Source organism: Xylona heveae, assembly GCF_001619985.1.
Source record: "Xylona heveae TC161 unplaced genomic scaffold L228scaffold_4, whole genome shotgun sequence".
In the NCBI taxonomy this organism is placed as follows: domain Eukaryota; kingdom Fungi; phylum Ascomycota; class Xylonomycetes; order Xylonales; family Xylonaceae; genus Xylona; species Xylona heveae.
The window spans coordinates 2,153,053-2,175,251 of NW_017264196.1; the positions used below are offsets into that span (position 1 = coordinate 2,153,053).

The window sequence follows — 22,199 nt, forward strand, 5'->3', positions numbered from 1 at the left end:
TTCTCTCAGCCTTCCTGCATGGTGATGGCATATATTCAGCGTTTCCACCCCCACGCTTGCAAAATTGTTGTATGTACTTTAGTTATTAAAAGGTCTATTATGATATAGTTATAGGTAAGTTGTTTATAACCCAACTCAATCCGGGAGTTTGTCAAGCAGTCGGGTTTTTGGGGCCTTACCTGACCCGATCTCAACTCATTCCGCAGCCTGATTGATACAACTAGGTCATAAATTTAGCCTTCAAAAGATCCGCAATTGCCGCAGCTAATTTGATCAAAGAGCCTGTTCCCATAATTTCCAACACACTGAGCTGCAATCCCATGGTCTGTTTCAGCCATCTCCGCAATTCAATCGCCATCAACGAATCCAGCCCCATCTGTCCGAGACTGAGACTGGTATTAACTTCTTCATCAGGCTTCAGCATGAAATCGTAGATTTTGTGCCCGATTTGATGAGCCAGAAAACCCACGTTGTCCGCGTCGGTGAGGAGAGACGGATCATCAGTGGCTCGGGTGAGGAAGGACTTGAGGACGTTGGAGTTTTCGCTTGTTTCGCCGCCAGTCTGTTTGTGGACATTATGATAAATGCCCATGCGACGGTCACGACGCCAGTTGGTGCGGTTATTGGGGTCATCGAGATCAAGCTCGGATCGGAGACCCATGAGAAGCTGTCCGGGGTTTTTCCAGGACAATGGAGGGGATATCGATGGACCTGACGATGCGGGCAGTTCTGCATGGGAATTGAGGATGCTGGCCTCGATATAGTCAAGGAATTCCCTTTCACCCAGGAAGTACAGCCCCTGTGCCCTCATGTTTCGTCTGGCGATGGGATTTTCGGCTACAAAACCGACACCGTCAATGGGACAGATGTTGAGCACGGATGCTGGAAGACCTTGGCTGTGCCGGTACTGGCAGAAGGCCTCAAGAAAGGTATTCGCGGCATTGTAATTGCCTTGACCGGGCTGATCGACGACCGTTACCAGTGAGCTGGCCAGCCAGAAGAAATCCAGCGATTGACCCTTGAAAGCCTCATGGAGATTCCAGGTACCGTCGATCTTCGGTCGACTGGCGGCTTGCCACGCAGACCATTCCATGTCGACGATGGGTGCATCCTATTCATTGAGTGAGATAAATTAAAAAGCTCTCATGGAAAAGTTGGACGCATACCTGAAGCACCATTGCTAGTTGAAGAACTCCTTTTATAGGACCATTTGAGACGCGAATGGATTTCATCACATCGTTCATGTTTTCAACAGCTCCTGCGACGGCTTTTACTGAACATCCCATAGCTTCGAGTTCCCTAAAAATCTCCTTGCTCTTTTCAGACACTCCAGCACTCCGGGAGAGGAAGGTCAGGTGTCTGGCCCCTGATTCCACCAGCCATGTAGCTAGAGATCTTCCCAGACCTCCCAAACCGCCGACGAGTAAGTATGTCGCCGTTGGATCTAACTTTATCCGATGAGGATTTTGAGATGATGGAATGGAAGACACGTCTTTCGGCATGCACAACACGACCTTTCCGATATGTGTTCCTTTCTGGAGATAACGGAAGGCTTGGCATGCTTCCTCTCCACTGAAGATAGTTATAGGCCGGATAGGCTGGAGACCTTGTTGCAAGAGGACACCGAGACTTTTTAACATTCTACATTATGTTAGTTGGCTGTTCGTATCATCCTGATCTGTATCATGATCATGCTTACCTTCCCATATGTCCAGGTCGCTCTCGGATAAATTGAGCAATATCAATGCAACTGTAACTTCTGTTGGCCAGGAAAGGTTGCATATCTAGTTGTCCGTATCGCACCAAATCACGCTTGCCCAGTTCAACCATCATACCGTACTCGGCCACACATTTCCATGATGCATGCAGCAGTTCACCAGACAGTGAGTTGAGTACCAAGTCAACACCACGGCCGCCTGTTTCCTGCATGAGCCCAGCGACAAATGACTGGTCACGGGAGTTAAAAATGTGGCTTCGTGGAATATCATAGTTCTCGACCAGGAAGGTGATCTTCTCCTCGGTGCTAACCGTCGCGAATACCTCGGCGCCGATCATCTTCGCAATTTGGATGGCAGCTATACCAACACCACCACACGCGGAATGGATCAAAACCGTCTGGCCTCTTTCCAATCTGCCTATATCGATCAAGCCTCGCATGGCGGTCGTGAAGCAAATGGGAAGCGTGGCCGCTTCTTCGAAGCTCAGGTGATCAGGGATCCTGACAACCAAAGAGGCGGGTAGAATGGCATTGGCCGTGATGCATCCATGAGGAGCCAATGCCATGACCCGATCCCCTGGAGCCAGCCCTTGGACCTTGGAACCAACTCTTTGGACAATACCCGCAGCCTCCAGACCCAGAGGAATAGAACCGTCCGCTACCGCGGGAATGATACCCATGGCAAATACGATGTCTCGGAAGTTGAGTCCAATTGCTTGAGTTTTGATATCAACCTGATCATGTTGAAGGTTCTCTGGGAGACCTTGGTCCAGCCAGTGCAATGTCTCGAGAAGGCCTGGCTTGCCGATTGTGAGAGTCTTCGTAATGGATACCCCTTGTTTGCTCTTCTCGCAGAGCTCGTTGGTCAACGAGAAAGGATGGTATCTTCCTACACAGATGGTTCCCTCGTGCACAGCGAATTCCTTGTCAGCAGCCAGTTCATTGTGATTCTCCTCTTTGCAAATTTTATTGAATACTCGAAACACCAGGTCCGTGAATTTGCTTTCTGTACCATCGATCTCAAGAGTGAAGAAGGGCATGGCCAGTTCTGATCGAATTGTTCGGGCCACACCGATTGTCTGTGCAGAACGGGGATTTCTGCACTGGATCTGGACCGGGCTTGTGAGCCAGAGGATTTTCTGGGAACCAATTGACTTGAGAAGCGATTGGAATGCAGCAAACCGGTTTGCGGGAATGTTTTCGAAAAAGTTTAACTCCAGATCAAGACAGGAGATTATATCTTGGTCTTCAGGCAGTGCATCTCCCAGTTGGCAGGTGGTCACTGTGACACCAGACCGCTCCAGACCGGCCACCAGGGACTGAGCTATACCAGTGTCTGGACGTGCGGCGAGGATGGTGGCCTTGGGTTCCTGAGATTGTACTGCCAGCTTAGGAGCAGGCTTCGACACGATAGCTGCACAGTATTGGTAGGGCTCTTCTTCGTCATATACGGCAGTGTCCACACCAGTGAAGCCGGCGGCCTTGAGTTCAACATCCCAACGGGACACAGGGATATACGGCTCATACGGCCGATTATCAGCCTCACCCAACCACCAGCCGGAGAAATTTCCAAAGATATAGTTGGGAGCTCGAACGACCGCGCAGAGTTCGGTCATTACCAGCAGTCCATCAGGGCGCAGCAGTGGCTGCAGGTTCTTCAAGGTATCCTGAAGAATGGGCGTAGCGTGGATGACATTGGCAGCAAAAATGAGATCATACGTTCCTGGCTCGAACCCTTGCTCCGCGTAACTCTGAGAGATATCAAACACTTTGTACTCCATGTTCGAAGCATAAGCAAATCGGTCCTTGGCCTGAGGGAAGAAGCCAGCCGAAACATCAGTGAAGGTGTACGTGGAATACAGAGGCAACCCCCCTTCGTCAACCAAATCGCGCAGAATCAGCTCTGTGGTGCCCCCTGTGCCTGCTCCGACCTCTAGGATCCGCAGTGTTGGCCTAGTATTGCTCAAAAACCGCACGAAATCACTGTGACCAAAGCTGACCACGTTGTAGATCTCTGTGAGCACATTGTCTTGCATCAAGATATCAAGAGTGTCTGCCTGTCCCGTGAAAATCTGCTTCATGTTATCGCAGATTCGCAGAAGGCCGATAGCAACGGCTTGCTTGTTCATTTGCATCAGTTGATTGAATCGGTTCGTGATCATTTCACGTCGCGTCTCTGCAGACAAAGTCACATAGCGCTTAGAGTCTTCAACGAGCGTGTACGTTCCGCTCTTTGCCCGCTCGATTTCACGGTTCAGCCAGTCTCTGAATTTAGCAAAATGCGGCTGGCATGGCTGGCATCCTGCAATCTTTTCTGCCGATTCCAGAATACAGAGGAGGGTCATTTCCTCCTGCAACCGGGTCTCGGCTCTGTCCGACACGGGGGGTTTGAACAAGGAGCCGGCATCTATAAAGTCGTAATCGGGAAACCACTCTAGTCGTGCAGCAGCATGTACATCATTGCTAGTTTCCTCAAGGAGTCTGTCGTCATCAAGCGGCGTGAGTTGAAGTCCCGCCATTCGAAACACTGTCGTCCCATCTACGACGCATTCCACCCCAGCGCTTTGAGGGTTGTCCTTTGGTTTCCATGCAATGGCCTGCATCTTATCTGCTCCACGAGCAATCTCAAGCTCTTCAATGATGGTTGGAACAGATAGCTGATCAAAGTTTCGACCGAGGCCCTTTGCCATCGCAACAAGTAGAAGCTGGAGACATGCGTCGATACAAGTTGGATGGATGAAAAACGGCGATTCTTGATGAGAAGGATTCTTCCTCACAATTTCAGCAGTGGCCAGCCCTTCTTTAGTTGAGGAGGTAATGTTGGTCAAGCCTTGAAACTCGGGGCCGTATACGATACCCACGTTGGCCATTGCATCGTAGAACCGGGCTGGTTCAACACGGCGAGGTAGTGTGTCTGGTCTGGGGCCACTGGCTGGAATAGATTTCTCAAGCTTTTTGATTTGTCCCTTACAGTGCTTGATCCAGGTATCATTGGTGTACGACATGATGGTAAAGTCATACCATTCGCTATCATCAGAATCCGTCAGTTTGCGCGGGCGCAGCCCAGTCAGCATCTCAACCGGCTTTGACTCTGTCAGGACAAGAGCTGTCTGTGCAACAACATGTCGAACACTGAACCCATGATCTGTGCCGTCAATCTGCCTTATTGCCTCACCGGCCATGGCGATATAGCCCGCAAAAGGAAACACCACATCCTGGCGAATCTTATGGTCCCCCAGCCAGGGCTCATGCTCCAAATGCAGCATATTTCTCCACAGCGGCTCCATCTCTGGTGTTTCCGGTACGCGACTTCCCAACAGGCAATGGTGAGCGAATTTGCGGAATCGCCATGCTTGCGACACGCGGCTTTCGTACCAGTACGAATTGCCATGGTCCCACGGATACGTAGGCAGTCCCGAAAGAGGTTTTCCGCCACTTGAAAACAAGGAGGAGGCAAAATTAATGCTTATTCCTTCTTGGAATAATCTCCCAAACGCCGAGAGAAGGCTATGCGCACAATTCTTACCCCGGATCATTGCAGCGGCATAGACACAGGGCCGGGACTCAGCGGAGGTGATCTGTCGTAACGGACCCGCGAGAGTCGAGTGAGGGCCAATTTCCAAGAAGACGCCATCTTGCTTGGAGGATTTGAGGAGACTGGTGACGGCTGGCGAAAAGAGAACAGGGGAGGTAAGGTTGGCGACCCAATACTCTGGGCCAAAGAAAGTTGGATCCTCTATAGGTTCCGCAGTCACGCTCGATATGAAATCAGCCCTTTGCTTGGGCGCAGCGAGGTTGGGGTGTCGTGCCATCTCTGCCTTGATGAGACTACAATACTCGCTGGCTAAAGACTGCATGTGGTGCGAATGATATGCCATATTCACCTCCAGCCGTCTGGCAAACGCATCCGGTGCGGCTTTCCGCACAGCGGAAAGAACCTCTTCGACCTTGGCCCCGTCGCCGGAGATTGTTGTGCTGGATGGACTGTTCTGGCAGGCCAAGGTAACTCCATCAACTAAGTATCGAGAGACCTCGGCCGCACTCAAGCCGACGGCTGCCATTCCTCCGTCCGAGGGGGCCATCTTGGTGGTCACATAGCCACGATAGTATGCAACAATCATAGCTATTTCCAGAGGAATGATACCAGCCGCATAGGCAGCTGCAATTTCACCACTGGAATGGCCGATTACGGCACTAGGCTTGACGTCCGCGGCGAGGAACCGATTGACCAGAGCAATTTGGACCGCGGTGCACAGCGGCTGAGACAGTTCTGCACGGTTGATCTGACTGCTTTCCTTGGGCTTTTCGAGTTCGCCTAAAAATCCGTCAAAATGGCCCATCTCTATGAGGCTGTAGAAAAGGGGACCGCCTACCTAATATCGTCCATTCGGGGGCATATTTGAAGCTCTGCAGAAATCCATCCATTTTACTGATATCAGAGCGGAAGTTTGCATCGGTTTCAATGAGTTCTTTGCCCATCTGAGCCCACTGAGCACCCTGGCCGCTAAATATCATCGTCACCTCGGGGGCACGGTTTGCTGCTTTGACTGATCCAGAAGTCTCAGCAAAGGTGCCATTGTCCAAGACTGCAAAGGCCCTGTGAGGGAGATTTTCTCGACGGATTGCCAGAGTATACGCGAGGTCTGCAGCGCAGTGCGGGTTTTCCTGTGCAAACTTCTGATATTGGTCGAGTTTTTTTGCCAGGGAAGGCTGTGTATTGGCCGAGAAGAGCAGCAGTTCCGGTTTGACCGTTTTCCTCTGGGTTTCCAATTGAACTGGGTCCCGAGAAAAAGAGTCAAGAATGACCTAGATTAGCTGGGTTAATTGGGAAAGGAAGGTTCTTTGGAAAAACAATTTTAGAAAGTGACCTACATGGGCATTCGCACCGCCAATTCCAAATGAGTTGATACTGATGCGATGCGCCCGATTTTCCGGGAAAGGCGTGGGAACCAGAGGAACCTTTAATTGCTTTTCAGCAAAAGGAACTATTAAAGCCAGTCAGTGAATCAGTTTCCTCTGCAATGTGGCAGGATAACTCTTACTTTTCGGATTTGGCAAAGAGAACTTGATGTTGGGGGGGATGGTGTTGTGTTCCAGTGCCAGCACTGCCTTGATCAGACTCGAAATGCCCGAAGAAGCTTCGGAATGGCCAACGTTTGGTTTGACTGAGCCAATATAGACACCCTTGTTGCCAAATACATTTCCGACTGCGGTGGTCTCAATGGGGTCACCAGTGGGAGTTCCGGTTCCGTGACACTGATATCTTCGTCGTTAACAATGGTGGCTTATTTAAGGGAGGGGGTCAGTAACATAAATACCTCGACGAATGCCGTCTCTGACGGATCCAGGCCCGCATCCTGATATACCTTTCGCATCAGAGATTCATGGGCCTTGCCATTGGGGCTCATCAAGCTTTGACTCTTGCCGTCACTGTTGGTGCCGGTGGCTCGAATCACAGCGCGGATGACGTTTCCGTCCCGTATGGCAGTCTCAAGCGGTTTGATATATATCGCCGAAATGGCCTCTGCACGGGCAAACCCATCAGCATGGGCATCAAACGTCTTGCACGACCCATCAGGGGAGAGAATGCCCTCAGCGGTCATGGCAGCCGTGGTTGTTGGGCCCATAATCAAGTTGGTGCCAGCAACGACGGCCCCGTTGGCATCACCACGTTGCAGCGCTCGACAGGCCTCGTGAAGGGCAACAAGGGAAGCAGAGCAACCAGTCTTGATAACCAGGCTAGGACCGCGGAGATCGTATTCATACGAGACTCGGTTGGCGATCATGAGGTCTCCATGGCCGGTCATGATGTATCCCCCGGAATGTTGCGACTCTTTGGCACTCATCTGCAGCCAATCCTCACCAAAGGTCCCTACGTAACAGCCAATGAGTTGGCCTCGATAATTGACCTCACCGGCGTCCTCCAGACATTCGCGAGTCACCTCGAGCAACTTGCGTTGTTGTGGATCGCACTTTTCGAGCTCATTCTTTGTCAATGAGAAAAAGGATGTGTCCAGGGTGGTCAGGTCGTCCTCGATAAAGTAACCATATCTGGTTTTGATTGCTTCCTTACCCCCGAGGGAGTCGTTGAATCCTTCCGTATTATATCTGGTAGAAGGAACTGGCCCACGTGCATCTCTACCGTTCACCAGCAGATCCCAAAATGCATCTGGTGATTTAATGCCTCCTGGAAGGCGCATTCCAATACCACAGATGGCAATCTGGTCTGTCATGCCACGGTGACTTTGGCCGTTGACCAGACCATTCGAGTGTCCATTGATCCCATTCCCGTTGGTCTCCTGGGGTTTGACTAGAAGCGGTACAGGCATGATCAGATGAAGAAGGATCCGGTGAGATCAAAAAGAAAAAATGATAAAAGAAGCAAGACAGTTCGTATAGAAGAAGTTGGTATAGAACTTTGGTAGTCTTCAATATCGAGGTATATATAGACACTAAATCTAGTTCAGCCATGTCTTTTGAGTAGCTTTGCTTGTCATTGAGCATCACGTACTAAAGCTCTCATGAAATCATCCATACGAATCCACCGAGTCCCTTGTGTGCATGACGCTTGCAATGCCATTGTCTCATCAGCTGAGTTGTATCAGCCATTCCACCTATTCAATAGAGAGAGCATCTATGTGGAGATGCTACATGAAACAGGTTTGTCAATGATGGCTGCATATTCTCACCATCCGGAGATCTATCTTCTACAGTTGATTGATTGATGGATGGATCTATGGATCCTTCAACACAAGACCGTTGGCAGGGAAGAGCATCGGGATCGCCGAAAGACGCCACGAAGCATCTGTGTTTTCTACTCATAAGATTAAATTTGTGGAAACATATGCACTACGACCAAAAACTACCACTCCATGTACTTCAAGGACCCGCACATGCATTATCCCATGTGTATTTGTGGCTGGCTGAGCTGATCTGATCGGAAACAATCTCTTATTATTATTATCAATTTGAGAGGGGCCAAGGAGATCCACTGAGTGAAGCAGGTGGTCTTATGGGCCAATCATAACATTCAATCTGCGATTTTGCAGAGATACATGGTGATGAATGCTTGCATTTACACCGTTTCTATATGCAGCAAGCAATCTCTTCATGTTAACACTTTTTCCATCACAACCTGGGAACTCAGCAGAGCGAAGTGGGACTGGCATTCCGGTCAACCGTCATATTACAATCAACTCCAATTAGGTCTGACGCGTCCGCCTTTCAGCCCGTACTTTTGCGTCTTCCAGGATTTTGATGATGCACAGTTTAGGAGGTTGGAAGGAGGGGAAAGAGGCACGTCATCCACGATCTCTTTTTTCCAAATCAACATCGCGAGACCGGACAAAGGCCATCCGTCCAATTCCGATATTATGTTCATCTGAATTGTGTGGTATTTTACTTGTATGTCTTATTGCCTGTAACCCTTTCCGATTGATGGCATACATAAGAGCCGTTACGGCTCTGGATCTATCTCGAATATCCCGAAAATCAATCATACCATCTCCTCTTCAATTGTTTACTTTGTATTATCCGACTATCTGAGTCAAGAGAATTTCTTGCAAAATATCACATCCACAATGTCTTCCAACAAACTCGTGGAACACAATGTTGCCGGCATCGACATGAGCGGCCTCTACCCCGCTCCTTTTCCAGACGATGTGCCCATTATCGAGTTGAAAACCATCTCGCTGGCTAAGCTTCTGGAAAAAGACCAGACAGAGACCCAGCGGATGTTTGAAATCTGTCAGGATCCAGGATTCTTCTATCTAGACTTGACGGACCATCCCGAAGGTCTGCAGATGCTACGAGATGTAGTAAGCTGTTGTCGACTCGGCCAGAGTATTTTCCCCAATAAGTCCATGGAGGAAAAGAAATCGTTCAAGACGAGAGAGCGGATTGGAGTTTTTGACATGGGGTGAGTCAGAAATGCTTCAACCAGAGACCAAAAAAACTTTGCCCCCTTTTTTTCATACGTAAGAGTCTGATCTTTTTAGCTACTTTACCAAAGATGTTTTACCGGATGGGGAACCTCGATACAGTGAGACTATTAATGTACAGTTTCTGGCTTACAACCAAAAAGATAAGGAATCAAGCTGATAGAATGTATAGATTCCGATGACGGAAATGTTTTCTCCACCAAGCGAGCACGAGAAGAATTTTCGACTTCCTCCCTGGCTGGCCCCGCACGTGGATCTGTTTCGTACGACAATGTCCCAAGGCAACAGACTAGCCAATGTAATATTCAGCGTACTGGAAGACGCTCTGCAGCTGAAGACAGGGACCATTACTTCTGCCCACCAGTTGGCAGACCCGTCGAGCGATTTCCTGCGGCTGTTACGCTACACGGGCGTCAAGCCAGGCAAGACGGTTGACCAACTCACCTTTCCCGCCCACAAGGATGCCATTAGTCTCGCCATTCTCTTCACCTGGCTGGGAGGCCTGCAGATCCCTGCGCCCGACGCCACCTGGATCGGCCCGGAAAAGGTGACCGAAGACAGCTGGAGATGGGTTAAGCCGATCCCGGGAACGGCAATTGTCAATCTGGGAGACGCAATCGAGATTCTAACGAACAAGGTGCTCAAGTCAGGTCTGCATCGGGTGGTTCGGGCGCCTGGCAAGCAGGCGCCGTTTGACAAATACAGTGTGCTGATTGGAACTCGGCCCAACAATCAGCTGCCAATGGTTCCATTCACAGACAGTCCGTTGATCCCTGAGCAGACTGAAGAGCAGAGGAATGCACCGGTGCTGACGAGTGAAGAGTGGGGAACAAGCAAGATCTTGGGGCTGGAGAGACTGCTCAAGAAGCGTGATGAGGACAAGGAGGTGTTGACTTTCAAGCATTGACCAATCCTGCCTACCTAGGCCCTAGTGATATTGATGGTTAGACTCTTGCACGGCCCGAGCAGCGGCCCGGTCCATAATCGGTAGACGGATTTTAGTGTTACTCTTAGTATACAATGGTAATATTCTTTGTTTAATATTGTGCTACACACTATAGACGTACCTAGTTGCAACGGCAATAGACATAAACAGTCTATACCAGGTCTAATGCCCAGGGACTCTAATTTAACATTTACAGGTACATACTCCGAAGAATGAGACTCCGTAAAAAGCACTTTATTTTGGGCAAACAAATTTTACACGTGGTCAGAGATAAGGAATTCTAGAGTGAATTATTCTATACTATGTGTCACACTACAAGACTTTTTTTTTTTCTTTTTTTTTTTTTCTTTTTTCCAAGCACAAGCCATACGGAGAAGGCCGACATCATATCATGCCTCGTCCGCTTCGTTCATTTGTCTCGGCTTCTGTATCCTTTTGATAGAAAAGATAACCAATTGACCGACTATAGATTATATTAATAACTTAATGAACAATAATCTTATGTCTGTCTAGCTCTATTACTCGCTCGGAGAAATTAATATTAGAGTGGTTGGAAACAGCTTATTTCTGCCGCCCCACTAGTCATACACTTTTTATTCCCTGCACTGCTAGTGGCTAGTAGTTACGGGAAGGGAGCGAGTATAACGCTGCCACGGCACACCTTCTCTTTTAAGCCTCATGCGATCCCAGCAAATTCGGAAATTAAATAATCAGCTAACTAGTTGGCGCTCTGTTCCAGGAATATCCCCGAATGAAAAACTGAGCCCTGGTCAACTCCTGGAAGCTTGGATGGGTCTTCGAAAGTATAGAGCGGAAAAAATTACATCCGAGCTGAGATCATCTACTCCCCATCTCGCGAGTTACATACAGAAACCGTCCATCTTCCAATAAAATTTGCCATAGCTACCCAAGATATCTATATGCCCAACAGACTAGGTATGCACAAGGCACTAAACCAAAGGGTGATTAAATCGAAAAACATTTTCGGGATCCCAAAGCTGCTTGAGGCTGCGCAATTTCGGAAGTTTGTGCGCGCCGTAAAGAACGTCTGGCGATTCGTCTCCATGGCCGTAGTTGACGTAAATCTGCTGGGGAGAGAAGCCGCTGCTAGCCTGGAGAGAAGCGCGAGCACTCACGGCAAATTCATTGACGGTATCTTCCAGCGATCCGGCGGGGTAGCCGAAATTCCACAGCCTGGTTGATTTGTTAGTCAAGGATCCTCTGTCAATTCATGGTGGAGGTAGTTGGGAAGGCGGGAAATACAGGTGGGCCGTGATATCCCGGTAAGGATAAGCAGTGGAGCCGGCAGAGAAGGACATTGTCTTGTTTCGGGAAAACTGCTCAATGAAAAACACGCTGCTCTGAGCATCTGGGTACTTTGAGTAGAATCCCTGCATGTCATGGAAAAAGGAATCAAAGCTGGAAATATTGTAGGATTGAACACTTCCGCCGTACACGTTCCGATACAATCCCTTGACGCAGGCAGCCATGCTCGGCTCGGCGGCAAAGAAACCCGCGTATGTCAGGTCCTTCCAGGGAACAACGGAGATGTTTTGGCGGAGTGGGGCGATTTTGTCAAGCAGTGGATTCAGCAGCTGGACCAGCTCCTCTTTTGGCCCCGGATAGGCCGCGTTCAGTGTAAAAGTCAGTCCGCCATACTCGGCCACATAGCTGACGAGAGCAATGAGAGACAACTTCTCGGGCATTTCCGTCTCCAAGGATTTCAGATACGACATGATGGCGGTACTTGCGTTGAGTGGAAAGTTGAAGTCGGCGTTAGCAACCAACTGGGACGTTAGATCCGTGACTCGGTAGGTGGCTTCGATGACGATCCCGTAGTTGAAGCCAGCCCCACGAACAGCCCAGAAGAGGTCGGAGTTTTCCATTGTCGATGCTGTTACAACCTCACCTGCTGCCGTTATCAGCCGGACGCTGATCAGTGCATCTAAGATCATCCCATGAATTCCGTTATATCGACCGACACCACCGCCCAGGGTGGCTCCCAACATGCCCACGCATGAGGAGGTACCGGTAGCTAATTGGCAGAAATGAAGTAGTCAGCATGACAAGGGAAACAAATAAAGGGAGCAAAGAACGTACTAATTTCCTTTCCAGCATTGTAGAGAGGCTCATACACGTCCCCAAACCGGACTCCTGCACCAATGGTCATGGTATTGGCATCTGCATCCACAGATACAGTCCGGAACTGACTGAGGTCAAGCAGGATTCCATTGTGAAGGGCACCATAAGAGGTTGTAAAGCCATGAGCTCCACCAGTCGCAAGAAACGGAATCCTATGCAGAGCAGCGAACACGACCTATGGAATTGGAACGTCTCAGAATAAGGGTCCCCACAATCACTTATTGGCTCCGATCAACCTACCAGATTCTGAACGTCCACCTCCGTGGCAGGCCTCACCCCTACAACATATGTAGGAGCATCATGGGTTGTCCACCGTTGGGTCTCATTAGGGTCAAAGATCTCAGTCGCAGGCGAGAGATTGAGGTGTAGAGATGACAAGACAGAGGAAAGATTGGCGGAAGGGACCAAGGCTGAAACGATATGCAGATGCAACGCACAACCAAGGACCAGCAACCAGGACGTGAAAGAATGCATTTCTGGTGATGAGTGATATAGACGACCCTTTCAACTGGGTGTTAACAGCAGTGAACCATGTCTTTATATCATGGATTCATGGGTTAATAGAGCTGCAAACTCCTGCATCTTGATCCCTTTTACTCGTACGCATATATTTTGCTATCCGCAAAGTCATGAGTAGCGGGCCATGTTCAGCTGAATCCGCTTCACTTGGAGAAGCATCAATTCGATATCCACAGAGTCAAGCGTAATGGACCATGTCCAGCTGAATCCTAATTCCTTTAGTTGTACAAGCATCCTTTGCTATCCACAAAGTCAAGTATCACAAGGTGACAAGGTCAAGGGTGGTGGACCATGTCCAGCTGAAGATTGTTTCTTTTACGTATACATACATACTTTATTATCTCCAGCGTCAAGAGTGGCTTACCATAGCCAACTGAATATTGACATATCCATGTCTTTTGAATATGGTAAATTGATAATAGATCGTTTGGCATACAGGGATGATATTGGCTTAGTAATCCACGAACTTGCTATGGATTTGATTCCATTTTCTTTGCTTCCTCTGCACGGCACATTTGCTTGTCTCCACCTTTCTCTGCCTGTTGCTTCCTGGCTTAACTCCACCAAACAGTAAACTCCGTCATGTCTCTTTCATCCTCTCCTCTCCTCTCCGTAGCTGATTTTTAAGAGAGACAATCCTCAATGCAATGACACATCCGATGCCCCTTCCGTACCTTTTTTTTTTCTTTTCCTCTTTCTCTCTCTCTAACTGTCCAAGCTATTTGAACACTTGCCAAATATTCTTGTTCAATCATGTCTGAAAAAGTAATCCTCTGTACTGGTGCCAACCAGGGCTTGGGTTTTGCCATCCTCCAGGTTGCTGGGCTGCGCCACCCAACAAACACCTATATCCTTTGCAGCCGTGATCTGAATGCTGGTCAACAGGCGGTCCAGAAACTCAAAGACCTGGGCGTGACTGCCAAGATTGATTTGGTCCAGCTGGACGTCACCAATAACCAGCAGATTACCGCCGCGGTCAACCATGTTACCAAGACCTATGGAAGACTAGATGGTATGCCTGCTTCTCATTACATACTTTATTCCAACGCTATTGCCACCCACTACCATTAATCACTACCTCATGCTTCACGATAATAAAAACAACAATATTATAAACGATAACAATAAATTACTAACACTTGCTAAACAGTCTTGATCAACAACGCCGGTATCATCCGTCTTCCATCCAAAGACGACCTCTCAGCGGCTCGAAACGCCTACAATGAAATTCTGAATGTCAACATCACTTCTGTTGCCCTCGTCACCACTGCCTTCACTCCTCTTCTCTACCAGTCTTCCGCCCCCAAGGTCATCAACATCTCCTCCGGCCTGGGCAGCATCCAGAACTCTCTGACCAAGAAAATGGGCCGCTCCCCGCCGTACGGTGCCAGCAAGATCGGCATGAACGGCCTCACGGTGCACATGCAGGTTGCCGAGAACGACCGCGTGGAAGCTGACGCCGATAAATCGGGTGGCAAGCCGCGTATTCAATTCTACGTCTGCGCGCCTGGCCCGCTCAAGACGGCATTCACAAACTACTGGCCAAATGGCAGGTCTCCCGAGGAGGGAGCAGAGGTGGCCGTGCACCTGCTTGCCGACGATACCGACAAGTATGAAGGGGGGTCGTACTGGGAGTTTGCAGATGGCGAGATGAAAATTGTTCCCTGGTAGATATATCTTCACAGAAACTACTTTTGCAGGGTCAGGAACGAAGAGGCAGGGCACACCAAATATTCAGATATTTTTACTGTCATATACACCGTAGGCAGCAGGCTCGAATTCGCAATTTCACCCAAAAAGCCAATTAAATTAGCAAGCAAAAATAAAAAAAGCAATTTACCAAAATTTGGTCGGACCGGATTTGGTGAAGTAATATATTCTTTGACTTTTAACTTGGCCCTTGAGTATTACCCCCCAAATTCTATTTCTTGTAAAAAATTGTACCCGATTTTCAAATTACACGCTATTTACTGTAGTGGTATACCCTCTATTTCTAAAAGATTTATTACTACTAACTACTATATACCATCTTGATTTTTGACCCTAACAACTTTTTTCTAATTACTGAGATATATCTATGGACCATGGTCCTTGGAAATACATGTAATTACAGTGAGTCTGCGACACACCCCTGTAAATAAAGTAAATAATGTTCTTGAAAGTCGACCCATTATCCTAGAGTGTGTCCTGACTCCTAGGAGATCGTAGTAACGTACTGTCAAAGAGAGTGCCCTGGCCTCTGGTGCTTAGGCTTGCTACTTTAGCAGAGGCATTGTAGGTGTTGTGGCCCTGCGGGAGCATGTAGCAGTAGTAATAGTACAATTGAAGGACTATCATACAGTATGTAATTTGGTGAACCATGAACCATGAACCGTGAACCATGAACCATGAACCATGATAGAGTTATAGACTGTCACTCTATATATATCCCGGATTCCTGCATCCTCTTTCTCGAAATTAAGTAGACCATAGTCCCAATGATATAACTGTAGCCTGTAGCGGACCGTACACCACAGTAACTGCCGCCTGTAGGAGAGCGTAATTCTATGGGTATATCTGATATTCTGAGAATAATTACACAAAAGATTTCAGGGTATATAGTATTATGGGGCAACACAAATAAATAGTACTGTAGTAATTTATTGTATAGCAGGTAAGTTGTAAGTTGTAACATATACCACAATAAATAGCACATGTATATATATATATATATATATTGGGTACATTGTACATTTTTGTAAAGTTTTTGGATTTGGGGGGTATACTCGTGTAAAAAGTCATATTATTCTTTTTTGTATCCTTCGCCTGCTCCCCTCCTTGTCAACTACCTTAGGTACGTACAGCTGAATGTGAAACAGTATAATTGTATAGCACATTCGATACCTTACACGATCGATTAAACACATGATACATCCCACACCCCATCAACACATTCCCGGACCAAATGCTGTTCTGAAACTTTTTTGAATTGAATGCATCTATTATGCCGCCCAATCTAAATATGCGCTACTCGATAAAGGAGCAGGGAATTTCTAACGCTAGATTATATGCGGAATGCGGTTTCGAAAAAGAAAGGGACATTGCCTCCTGCGTGAAACCAAGAACAGGGGTGTAAAAAAAGTAAAAAAAATAAAAGAGAAGAAAAAGAAAAATCCGAAGACGCGCCTATCATATTACATGCTGCACGAATACAGCAAGAGGAAAAATTATGCAGAAAAAAAAAGAAAAATGAAAGAAGATAATAAGAAAAAAAAAAAAAAAAAAAAAAAAAAAAAACTCCAATCCACCACTTCATTCCTCCTTCTTCTTGCCCCGGGACTTCTTGGGCACACGGGCAAGCCAGTAGAGGAAGAGGGCGGCGGCAATGTTGAAGATAACATAGACCCACATGAGGCCAAAGTTCCTCCAACGATCGCTAAAGTCGGAGCTGACCTGCTTCAAGAAAATGTTTGTTTCGGAAACCTGGCAGAAATTGCAGCCGCTCGTCGCGTCTGGGTTCGTCAGATATCCGCCAAAACCGCGAATGTAATCTTTCATGTACTGGCCACAACTTTGACCCGAAAGGGGTTCAAAGTGAACCAGTTCAATGTCTGAGCACACGACTTTCGTGTTGCCCACACCAGTTGATAAAATGCCGCTCACCATATAGGTAAACGGGGAGACGCGATACATGAAGATCCAGAAACCAGGAAGAACTGTTGGACCAGCAAGAACACTGTTTGCACAAAACGTTAGCTTGATATATCTAATGACAGAAAAAAATTCCACATTCGGGGAAACGTACCCGCAAAAGATCAAAGTCAATGAGAATAGAAGCTGAGCGACATTTCCTGCGGTTTCGGCAAGCTCAATACCAGCGACAATCATGTGTGTAAAAGTCGAGGTAAACAAGAGGAACACCCAGATGTAGAGGAACATCAGAGCCCCGCGTTCGTGGACGGCATGCGTAGGGATTGCGTTGCGATACATGCCAATCGGATAATACCAACAGAAGAACATGATAACAGCCATGAGAGTTTGCCAGGGCAACTCAACAAGAATATTGGAGAGCATAAAGGCTTTCCATGAATAGCACTTGGCTGGCCGTTCACGAGCTTCATAAAGCGCGCGCTGAGTGACAAAATGTGGCATGATCTGCTGAACCAGATTACCGAAAATGGTCATCAACATGAAAATGGCGAACATTTGGTTTTGCAATCCTTGCATGCTGTTTGGGGCATTGAAGAATGAGAAACCAATAAAAAGAGCCTATATCGAACAGAAAAGTCAGAAAGACGCCCATTCACAGTCAAACACCTTGCATCTGGCCAAGAGACTTACGGTGAAAATACATAGAGCGAGCTTCGAGTAAATGTAGTTGGGAGTCCTCCAGTACTGAGAAAACACACGTTTACTGCATTCCATGAATTGCTCCGAGAAAGGAGCAGCAAACTCCCGATAGCTGAGCTTGTCAGACGTCGAAAAAACAGGCGAAGCAGTCTTTGGGAGCTCTTCCTTCATCTCAGCAAGTTGGCGCTTAACATCAGCATGCTCTGGGCTCTCGTTCCAGACCACGGGCCAATCAACATCGCTGTGTGAACCCGGTGCTGCGCCGATAACTTCCAACATCCATTCAGCAGGGTTTGCCGTAGGCGGGCAGGGCGAGGCGCCATTTTTCTCGAAATAGTTTGTCAGGGTAGACGAGTTCTTGCCAATTTCACCAAAGTAGACAGTCCTTCCTCCTTTGGCGAGGAACAAGAGACGATCAAATCGCTGAAACAGCATGGCCGAAGGTTGGTGGATGGTACACAAAATAGCTTGACCGTGTTTGGTAAGCTTCTCCATGAGATCACAAATAGACCATGATGTTTGACTGTCCAGACCCGAAGTAGGTTCATCCAGAAAGAGGAGGAGCTGAGGCTTGGCAACCAGTTCGACGGCAATCGTAAGACGCTTGCGTTGTTCGACATTGAGACCTAGAAGTAAGGGAAGTAATGAGTATGGGCACCGGTGCAATCAGGAGTTTCGCAGAAATCGGGTTTACATACCTTCACCTGGCACACCAACGACGGCATCGGCATATTCTTCCATCTCCAGAAGTTTAATGACCTCAGTGACATATGCCAGTTTTTCAGCTCGTGGCGTACTAGCGGGCTGGCGGAGAAGTGCGCTGAAATTAAGAGCCTCTCTAACGGTGCTTGTGGCAAGGTGTAGATCTTGCTGTTGAACATAACCAGTTTTACGTTGGAAGGATGCATCGCGATGTTGACCATCTACTAGCATCTCACCCGAAACAACTCCCATGGTTACACGCGTAGCGAGTACGTCTAGAAGCGTTGTTTTGCCGGCGCCCGAAACACCCTGATTGTATTACATTTTAGCGATAGATTGTTAAAAATGACCATTCGAGGAGCTCTCACCATCAAAGCGGTCAGTGTTCCAGGTTTGACCCATCCATCCACATTATCCAAGATTCTTCGAGGTTGGCCCTTGATCTTGATGTCGTAGCACACATCTGACCAGTGGAAAACGGCAGTTTGTTTCTGGATCGTGGCAACGGCGTCTTCTGAGCCATGTCCGCCTTTTTCAACTGCTGCGCCAGGAGAGGTTGCCACATGCTCCGCCGATTCTTCATCATCGACAGACCGTTTCTTCGTGACTGCCGATTTGTGGCCCCGTCGGAACAGAAGAACTTCACCCTTTGATTTCTGAGCAGCGACGTACTCGGTTGCGAAAAGATAGACGCCACAGAAGAACACCATGAAGGCAAAGAGAATGCCAAGATTCCTATAGAGAATTTTGAGCGACAGGTTCAAGTCTTGTAATGCCCGGGGAAAAAAAAAAAAAAAAAAAAAAAAAACTTACCTCCAGAGATTCTTCCTGTAATACTTAAAGCTGGTATTGATATAGGCGTCGCCTTCCACGAACCCTTGACCAGGAACAGATCCAGTCGTAGAGCAAACATGATTCAAAGCCCCGACATGGTCATAAGGACCCATTGACGGGATAAATTGGGCACAGGGGAAGCGCCGATGGTGGAATTCATTGACCATTAAGCTTTCAAAGGCGTATGCGATAGGATCGAGATAATTGATCCATCGCGACCATCCAAGCATGTCGCGAGTTGGAATCGTAAAGCCAGTGAAGATGATCAGTGCGAGAATTAGAAGTGCCGCCGGCGCCATGGCTTGCGCAAGCGTTTTCGATAGAGAGCCAATAGTCCGGAAAAGCATGGACATTGTAAGCGTAACAACAAAGTTGAAGAGGAAGAAGATGAAGAAAGCGCTCGGTGTTCGACGTAGGTTTGTCAGGAAATAGAGCGTCAGGTTGAACACAATGGCCGTGATGATTTTATTTGGCAAATCACAAAGCATTGACGAAATAGCCTCGGCAAATGGGTGGTAAAGCGCATATCGTGCATGTTTTTCGACAATTGGACGTTGTGCATATAATGTCAAGATCTGCAAGAACAGGAAATCAGCATTGATGCGTATTATTTGTCAAGGATGGCATGGGCACTGTTACCTCCAAAAAGCTTGCAAATGCATTCATGAGAATGGCGAAGAAGAGCAAGGCTCCTCTGTAATAGAAGCTGCCTGTGTCATCGTGGAGGTTGTAGAACACACTACCAATGACCAAGGCCATGATACAATTACCGATGGCAGAGGTCAAGGTTAGACTCATATCACCCCGAAGACGTTGGAAGCCACGGTCCATGCAAAGGGCTACCTGCTGGGGTACCGAAAGAGTGTATGGAGATTTGATTGACCTAAATCCATCCATGAGCAAATCGCCCACCGAGATGATGCACATGTGAGAGTGACGGATACTTACTGGTGCTTGGCTTGTTGCGCTCGTCTCGACGCAACAAATTGTTCATAGTGCTCGCCGCCAATCGGAAATCTGCGTTCGTACTCTTCAATATCTCGCAGGAGTTGCGCCCGCTCCGGACTGTTTTGCCAGGCAGCGGCAAATTCGTCAGGAGTTCTAGGCACCCTATTCTCGTATCCCGGCCTAACAATGCGCTCAGCCGGGCTGGTCAACGATGTCAAGAAATCGGCCGTTGTTTGTCGGTCTGGGCATTCGAATCCCATATTTGTGAAGAACTCCTTGGCTTCAGTCGTATGGCCAAAATAGATCTGACGGCCTTCATAGAGCACAATAACCTTGTCGAAAATCTATTTCAACTGTTCAGCATATCTGGAGCAATCCAACAAGTTGAGAGGCAATGACTTACATCGTAGGCGGATTGAGGAGCCTGGTAGATTGCCACACATGCCGTGGTACCAGCGAGCTCCGTGGATAGACGGAGAGTTTTACAAAACTCAATCGCGTTGGCACTATCCAAGCCACGGGTGCTGTTATCCCAGCACTGCATTGGACTGCCGCTCAGCGCAGCTTCCGAGATACTCACACGTTTTCGCTCTCCACCACTGACACCGCGAATGAAGTCATTTCCAACACGCGTGTTGACAGTGTGTGTGAGACCAAACATGGCCATCATGACGTCTTTCATGTGCTCGGAGTATTCGCGCTGGGAAAGACCCTCAACACTATGACGAGGGGCGCGGGCGCGAGCGGCAAAGGATAGGGTTTGACCAACGGTCAATTGAGGAAAATGCACATCGGTTTCAGCGGTATAGATGGCCTCGCCTCGAAACTGCCCATGCATCTGTTTTGCGGAGATACCTGATTTTTGTCAGCGGGGTCCCTTCTTTTTCTTTTAACCAACAAGACTTGCCCTGATAATTTATATAAGATTCTGAGTCGATCTGGAAACCGTACGTCTCTCCAGAAATGGTCTTCAATAAAGTTGAGCATCCACTGCACGCAAGAAAGATTGTTAGTAAAAAAAAGTTCGGATGCTCAAAGAGGTGTAAGATGGGGCCTCTAGCATACCTTCCCGGTCGACCCAGGACAACGAGCATCTCGCCACTGTCCAACAGCCCCTCAAAGTTTCTCAAAATCTGAATCTTCCGCTTTCCGATTCCGAGCAAATTCTTTGCAATTCCAACGGCTCCGAGAATGACATTGCCCACATCTTTTTGGTAGTCGGTGGGCGTGCCAAAGCCGTAGACGCCCAAGTTTCGAAAAGCAATACCGGCCGTCCGCTGGGGGAACTTTTCAGGGTCGCGAGAAAAGATCTGGAAGAGGGCACGATACCAAGCTTTGGGATTGAAATCCTCGGAACTTGGGTCTAGTTGCGGATCTCGGTTTCCGTGAAACAGATCGACTGGTCCTGCGGTCGAGCCGGTCGTCAGTTGCCGGGCCAGGCTCTGGATTCGGCTGGCACGCTCCTCTTCTTGGGCCTTCTCATCTATTTCGTCGGGACTCGACTCGCTGGAGTATGACGGCTCTCGTCCAATCTCGCCGCCATGTTGTAGGCGAGAAGCGGCTTGGGCGGTTGCCCTGGAGGGGTCATCCCCCTCCATGTTCACATTCCCTACTAAAGACATGTGGTTTGTGCCATGCAACTAATGGCGAGCTGAAGGAATCAATGAAAGGATTAAAAACGGTTAAATGCGGTAGTTGAAGCTGATTAAGGTTTTCGAATGTAGCGGGCGTGCACTGGTCTATTCGGACTGAGATGAGGTAGATGAATCGATCGCGAGGGTCGAGATATGCCTGGCAGAGTAATGTAGCGAGGCAAAGGAAGATCTTTTGAAGGAAAGGATCAAGACGGTTGTCAAATGAATCTAGAATGAAAGACAGGAAAGAAGATGGGTTGAAGAAAAAAGAAAGATGCACAAGGGCAACAAGGTCTCTACAAGGAAACAGTGGCTAAAGGGTATTTGGGCGGGTATATGTATCATCAAAAGATGAATTTCAGATGCCTTATGGGAAAATACGTAGACATTATTATTACGAGTATTGTTGACGGAACGGAAGACTGGAAAGGTCCAAGCCGAAAAAGGGTCCCCGGGAAGGATGTGAGATTCTGTTCCACCGATCGCGT

General features: G+C 48.1%; 5 protein-coding genes across 5 annotated transcripts; 2 read left to right on the top strand and 3 right to left on the bottom strand.

Moving 5' to 3' along the window:
* Positions 1–220: 220 nt before the first annotated feature.
* Positions 221–7,950, bottom strand: L228DRAFT_210265 (putative polyketide synthase; the record flags this gene model as incomplete). The annotated part of the gene is made up of 7 exons (XM_018329844.1): positions 221–1,111; positions 1,167–1,641; positions 1,700–6,032; positions 6,091–6,523; positions 6,590–6,702; positions 6,760–6,973; positions 7,036–7,950. 7 exons carry the CDS (start codon positions 7,948–7,950, stop codon positions 221–223), a joined length of 7,374 nt encoding a protein of 2,457 aa, XP_018189396.1.
* A 1,347-nt stretch (positions 7,951–9,297) lies between these two features.
* On the top strand, positions 9,298–10,648 carry L228DRAFT_282522 (oxidoreductase; the record flags this gene model as incomplete). The annotated part of the gene is made up of 3 exons (XM_018336008.1): positions 9,298–9,635; positions 9,715–9,772; positions 9,830–10,648. 3 exons carry the CDS (start codon positions 9,298–9,300, stop codon positions 10,562–10,564), a joined length of 1,131 nt encoding a protein of 376 aa, XP_018189397.1. The 3' UTR covers positions 10,565–10,648.
* Positions 10,649–11,522: 874 nt separating this feature from the next.
* Positions 11,523–13,219, bottom strand: L228DRAFT_282523 (putative FAD-dependent oxidase; the record flags this gene model as incomplete). The annotated part of the gene is made up of 4 exons (XM_018336009.1): positions 11,523–11,797; positions 11,867–12,638; positions 12,704–12,920; positions 12,986–13,219. 4 exons carry the CDS (start codon positions 13,217–13,219, stop codon positions 11,554–11,556), a joined length of 1,467 nt encoding a protein of 488 aa, XP_018189398.1. The 3' UTR covers positions 11,523–11,553.
* A 615-nt stretch (positions 13,220–13,834) lies between these two features.
* On the top strand, positions 13,835–15,082 carry L228DRAFT_282524 (short chain dehydrogenase/reductase family protein). The gene is made up of 2 exons (XM_018336010.1): positions 13,835–14,276; positions 14,415–15,082. The coding sequence occupies exons 1-2, from the start codon at positions 14,018–14,020 to the stop codon at positions 14,933–14,935; spliced, it is 780 nt and encodes a 259-aa protein (XP_018189399.1). The 5' UTR covers positions 13,835–14,017; the 3' UTR covers positions 14,936–15,082.
* A 1,431-nt stretch (positions 15,083–16,513) lies between these two features.
* L228DRAFT_260603 (putative ABC transporter) lies at positions 16,514–21,726 on the bottom strand. Its single transcript, XM_018334273.1, has 11 exons — positions 21,143–21,726; positions 20,985–21,067; positions 20,481–20,932; positions 20,078–20,421; positions 19,769–20,012; positions 19,109–19,704; positions 18,664–19,030; positions 18,292–18,604; positions 17,585–18,219; positions 17,049–17,512; positions 16,514–16,979 (listed from the first exon to the last, which is right to left on the bottom strand). Exons 1-11 carry the CDS (start codon positions 21,697–21,699, stop codon positions 16,556–16,558), a joined length of 4,479 nt encoding a protein of 1,492 aa, XP_018189400.1. The 5' UTR covers positions 21,700–21,726; the 3' UTR covers positions 16,514–16,555.
* Positions 21,727–22,199: the final 473 nt, after the last annotated feature.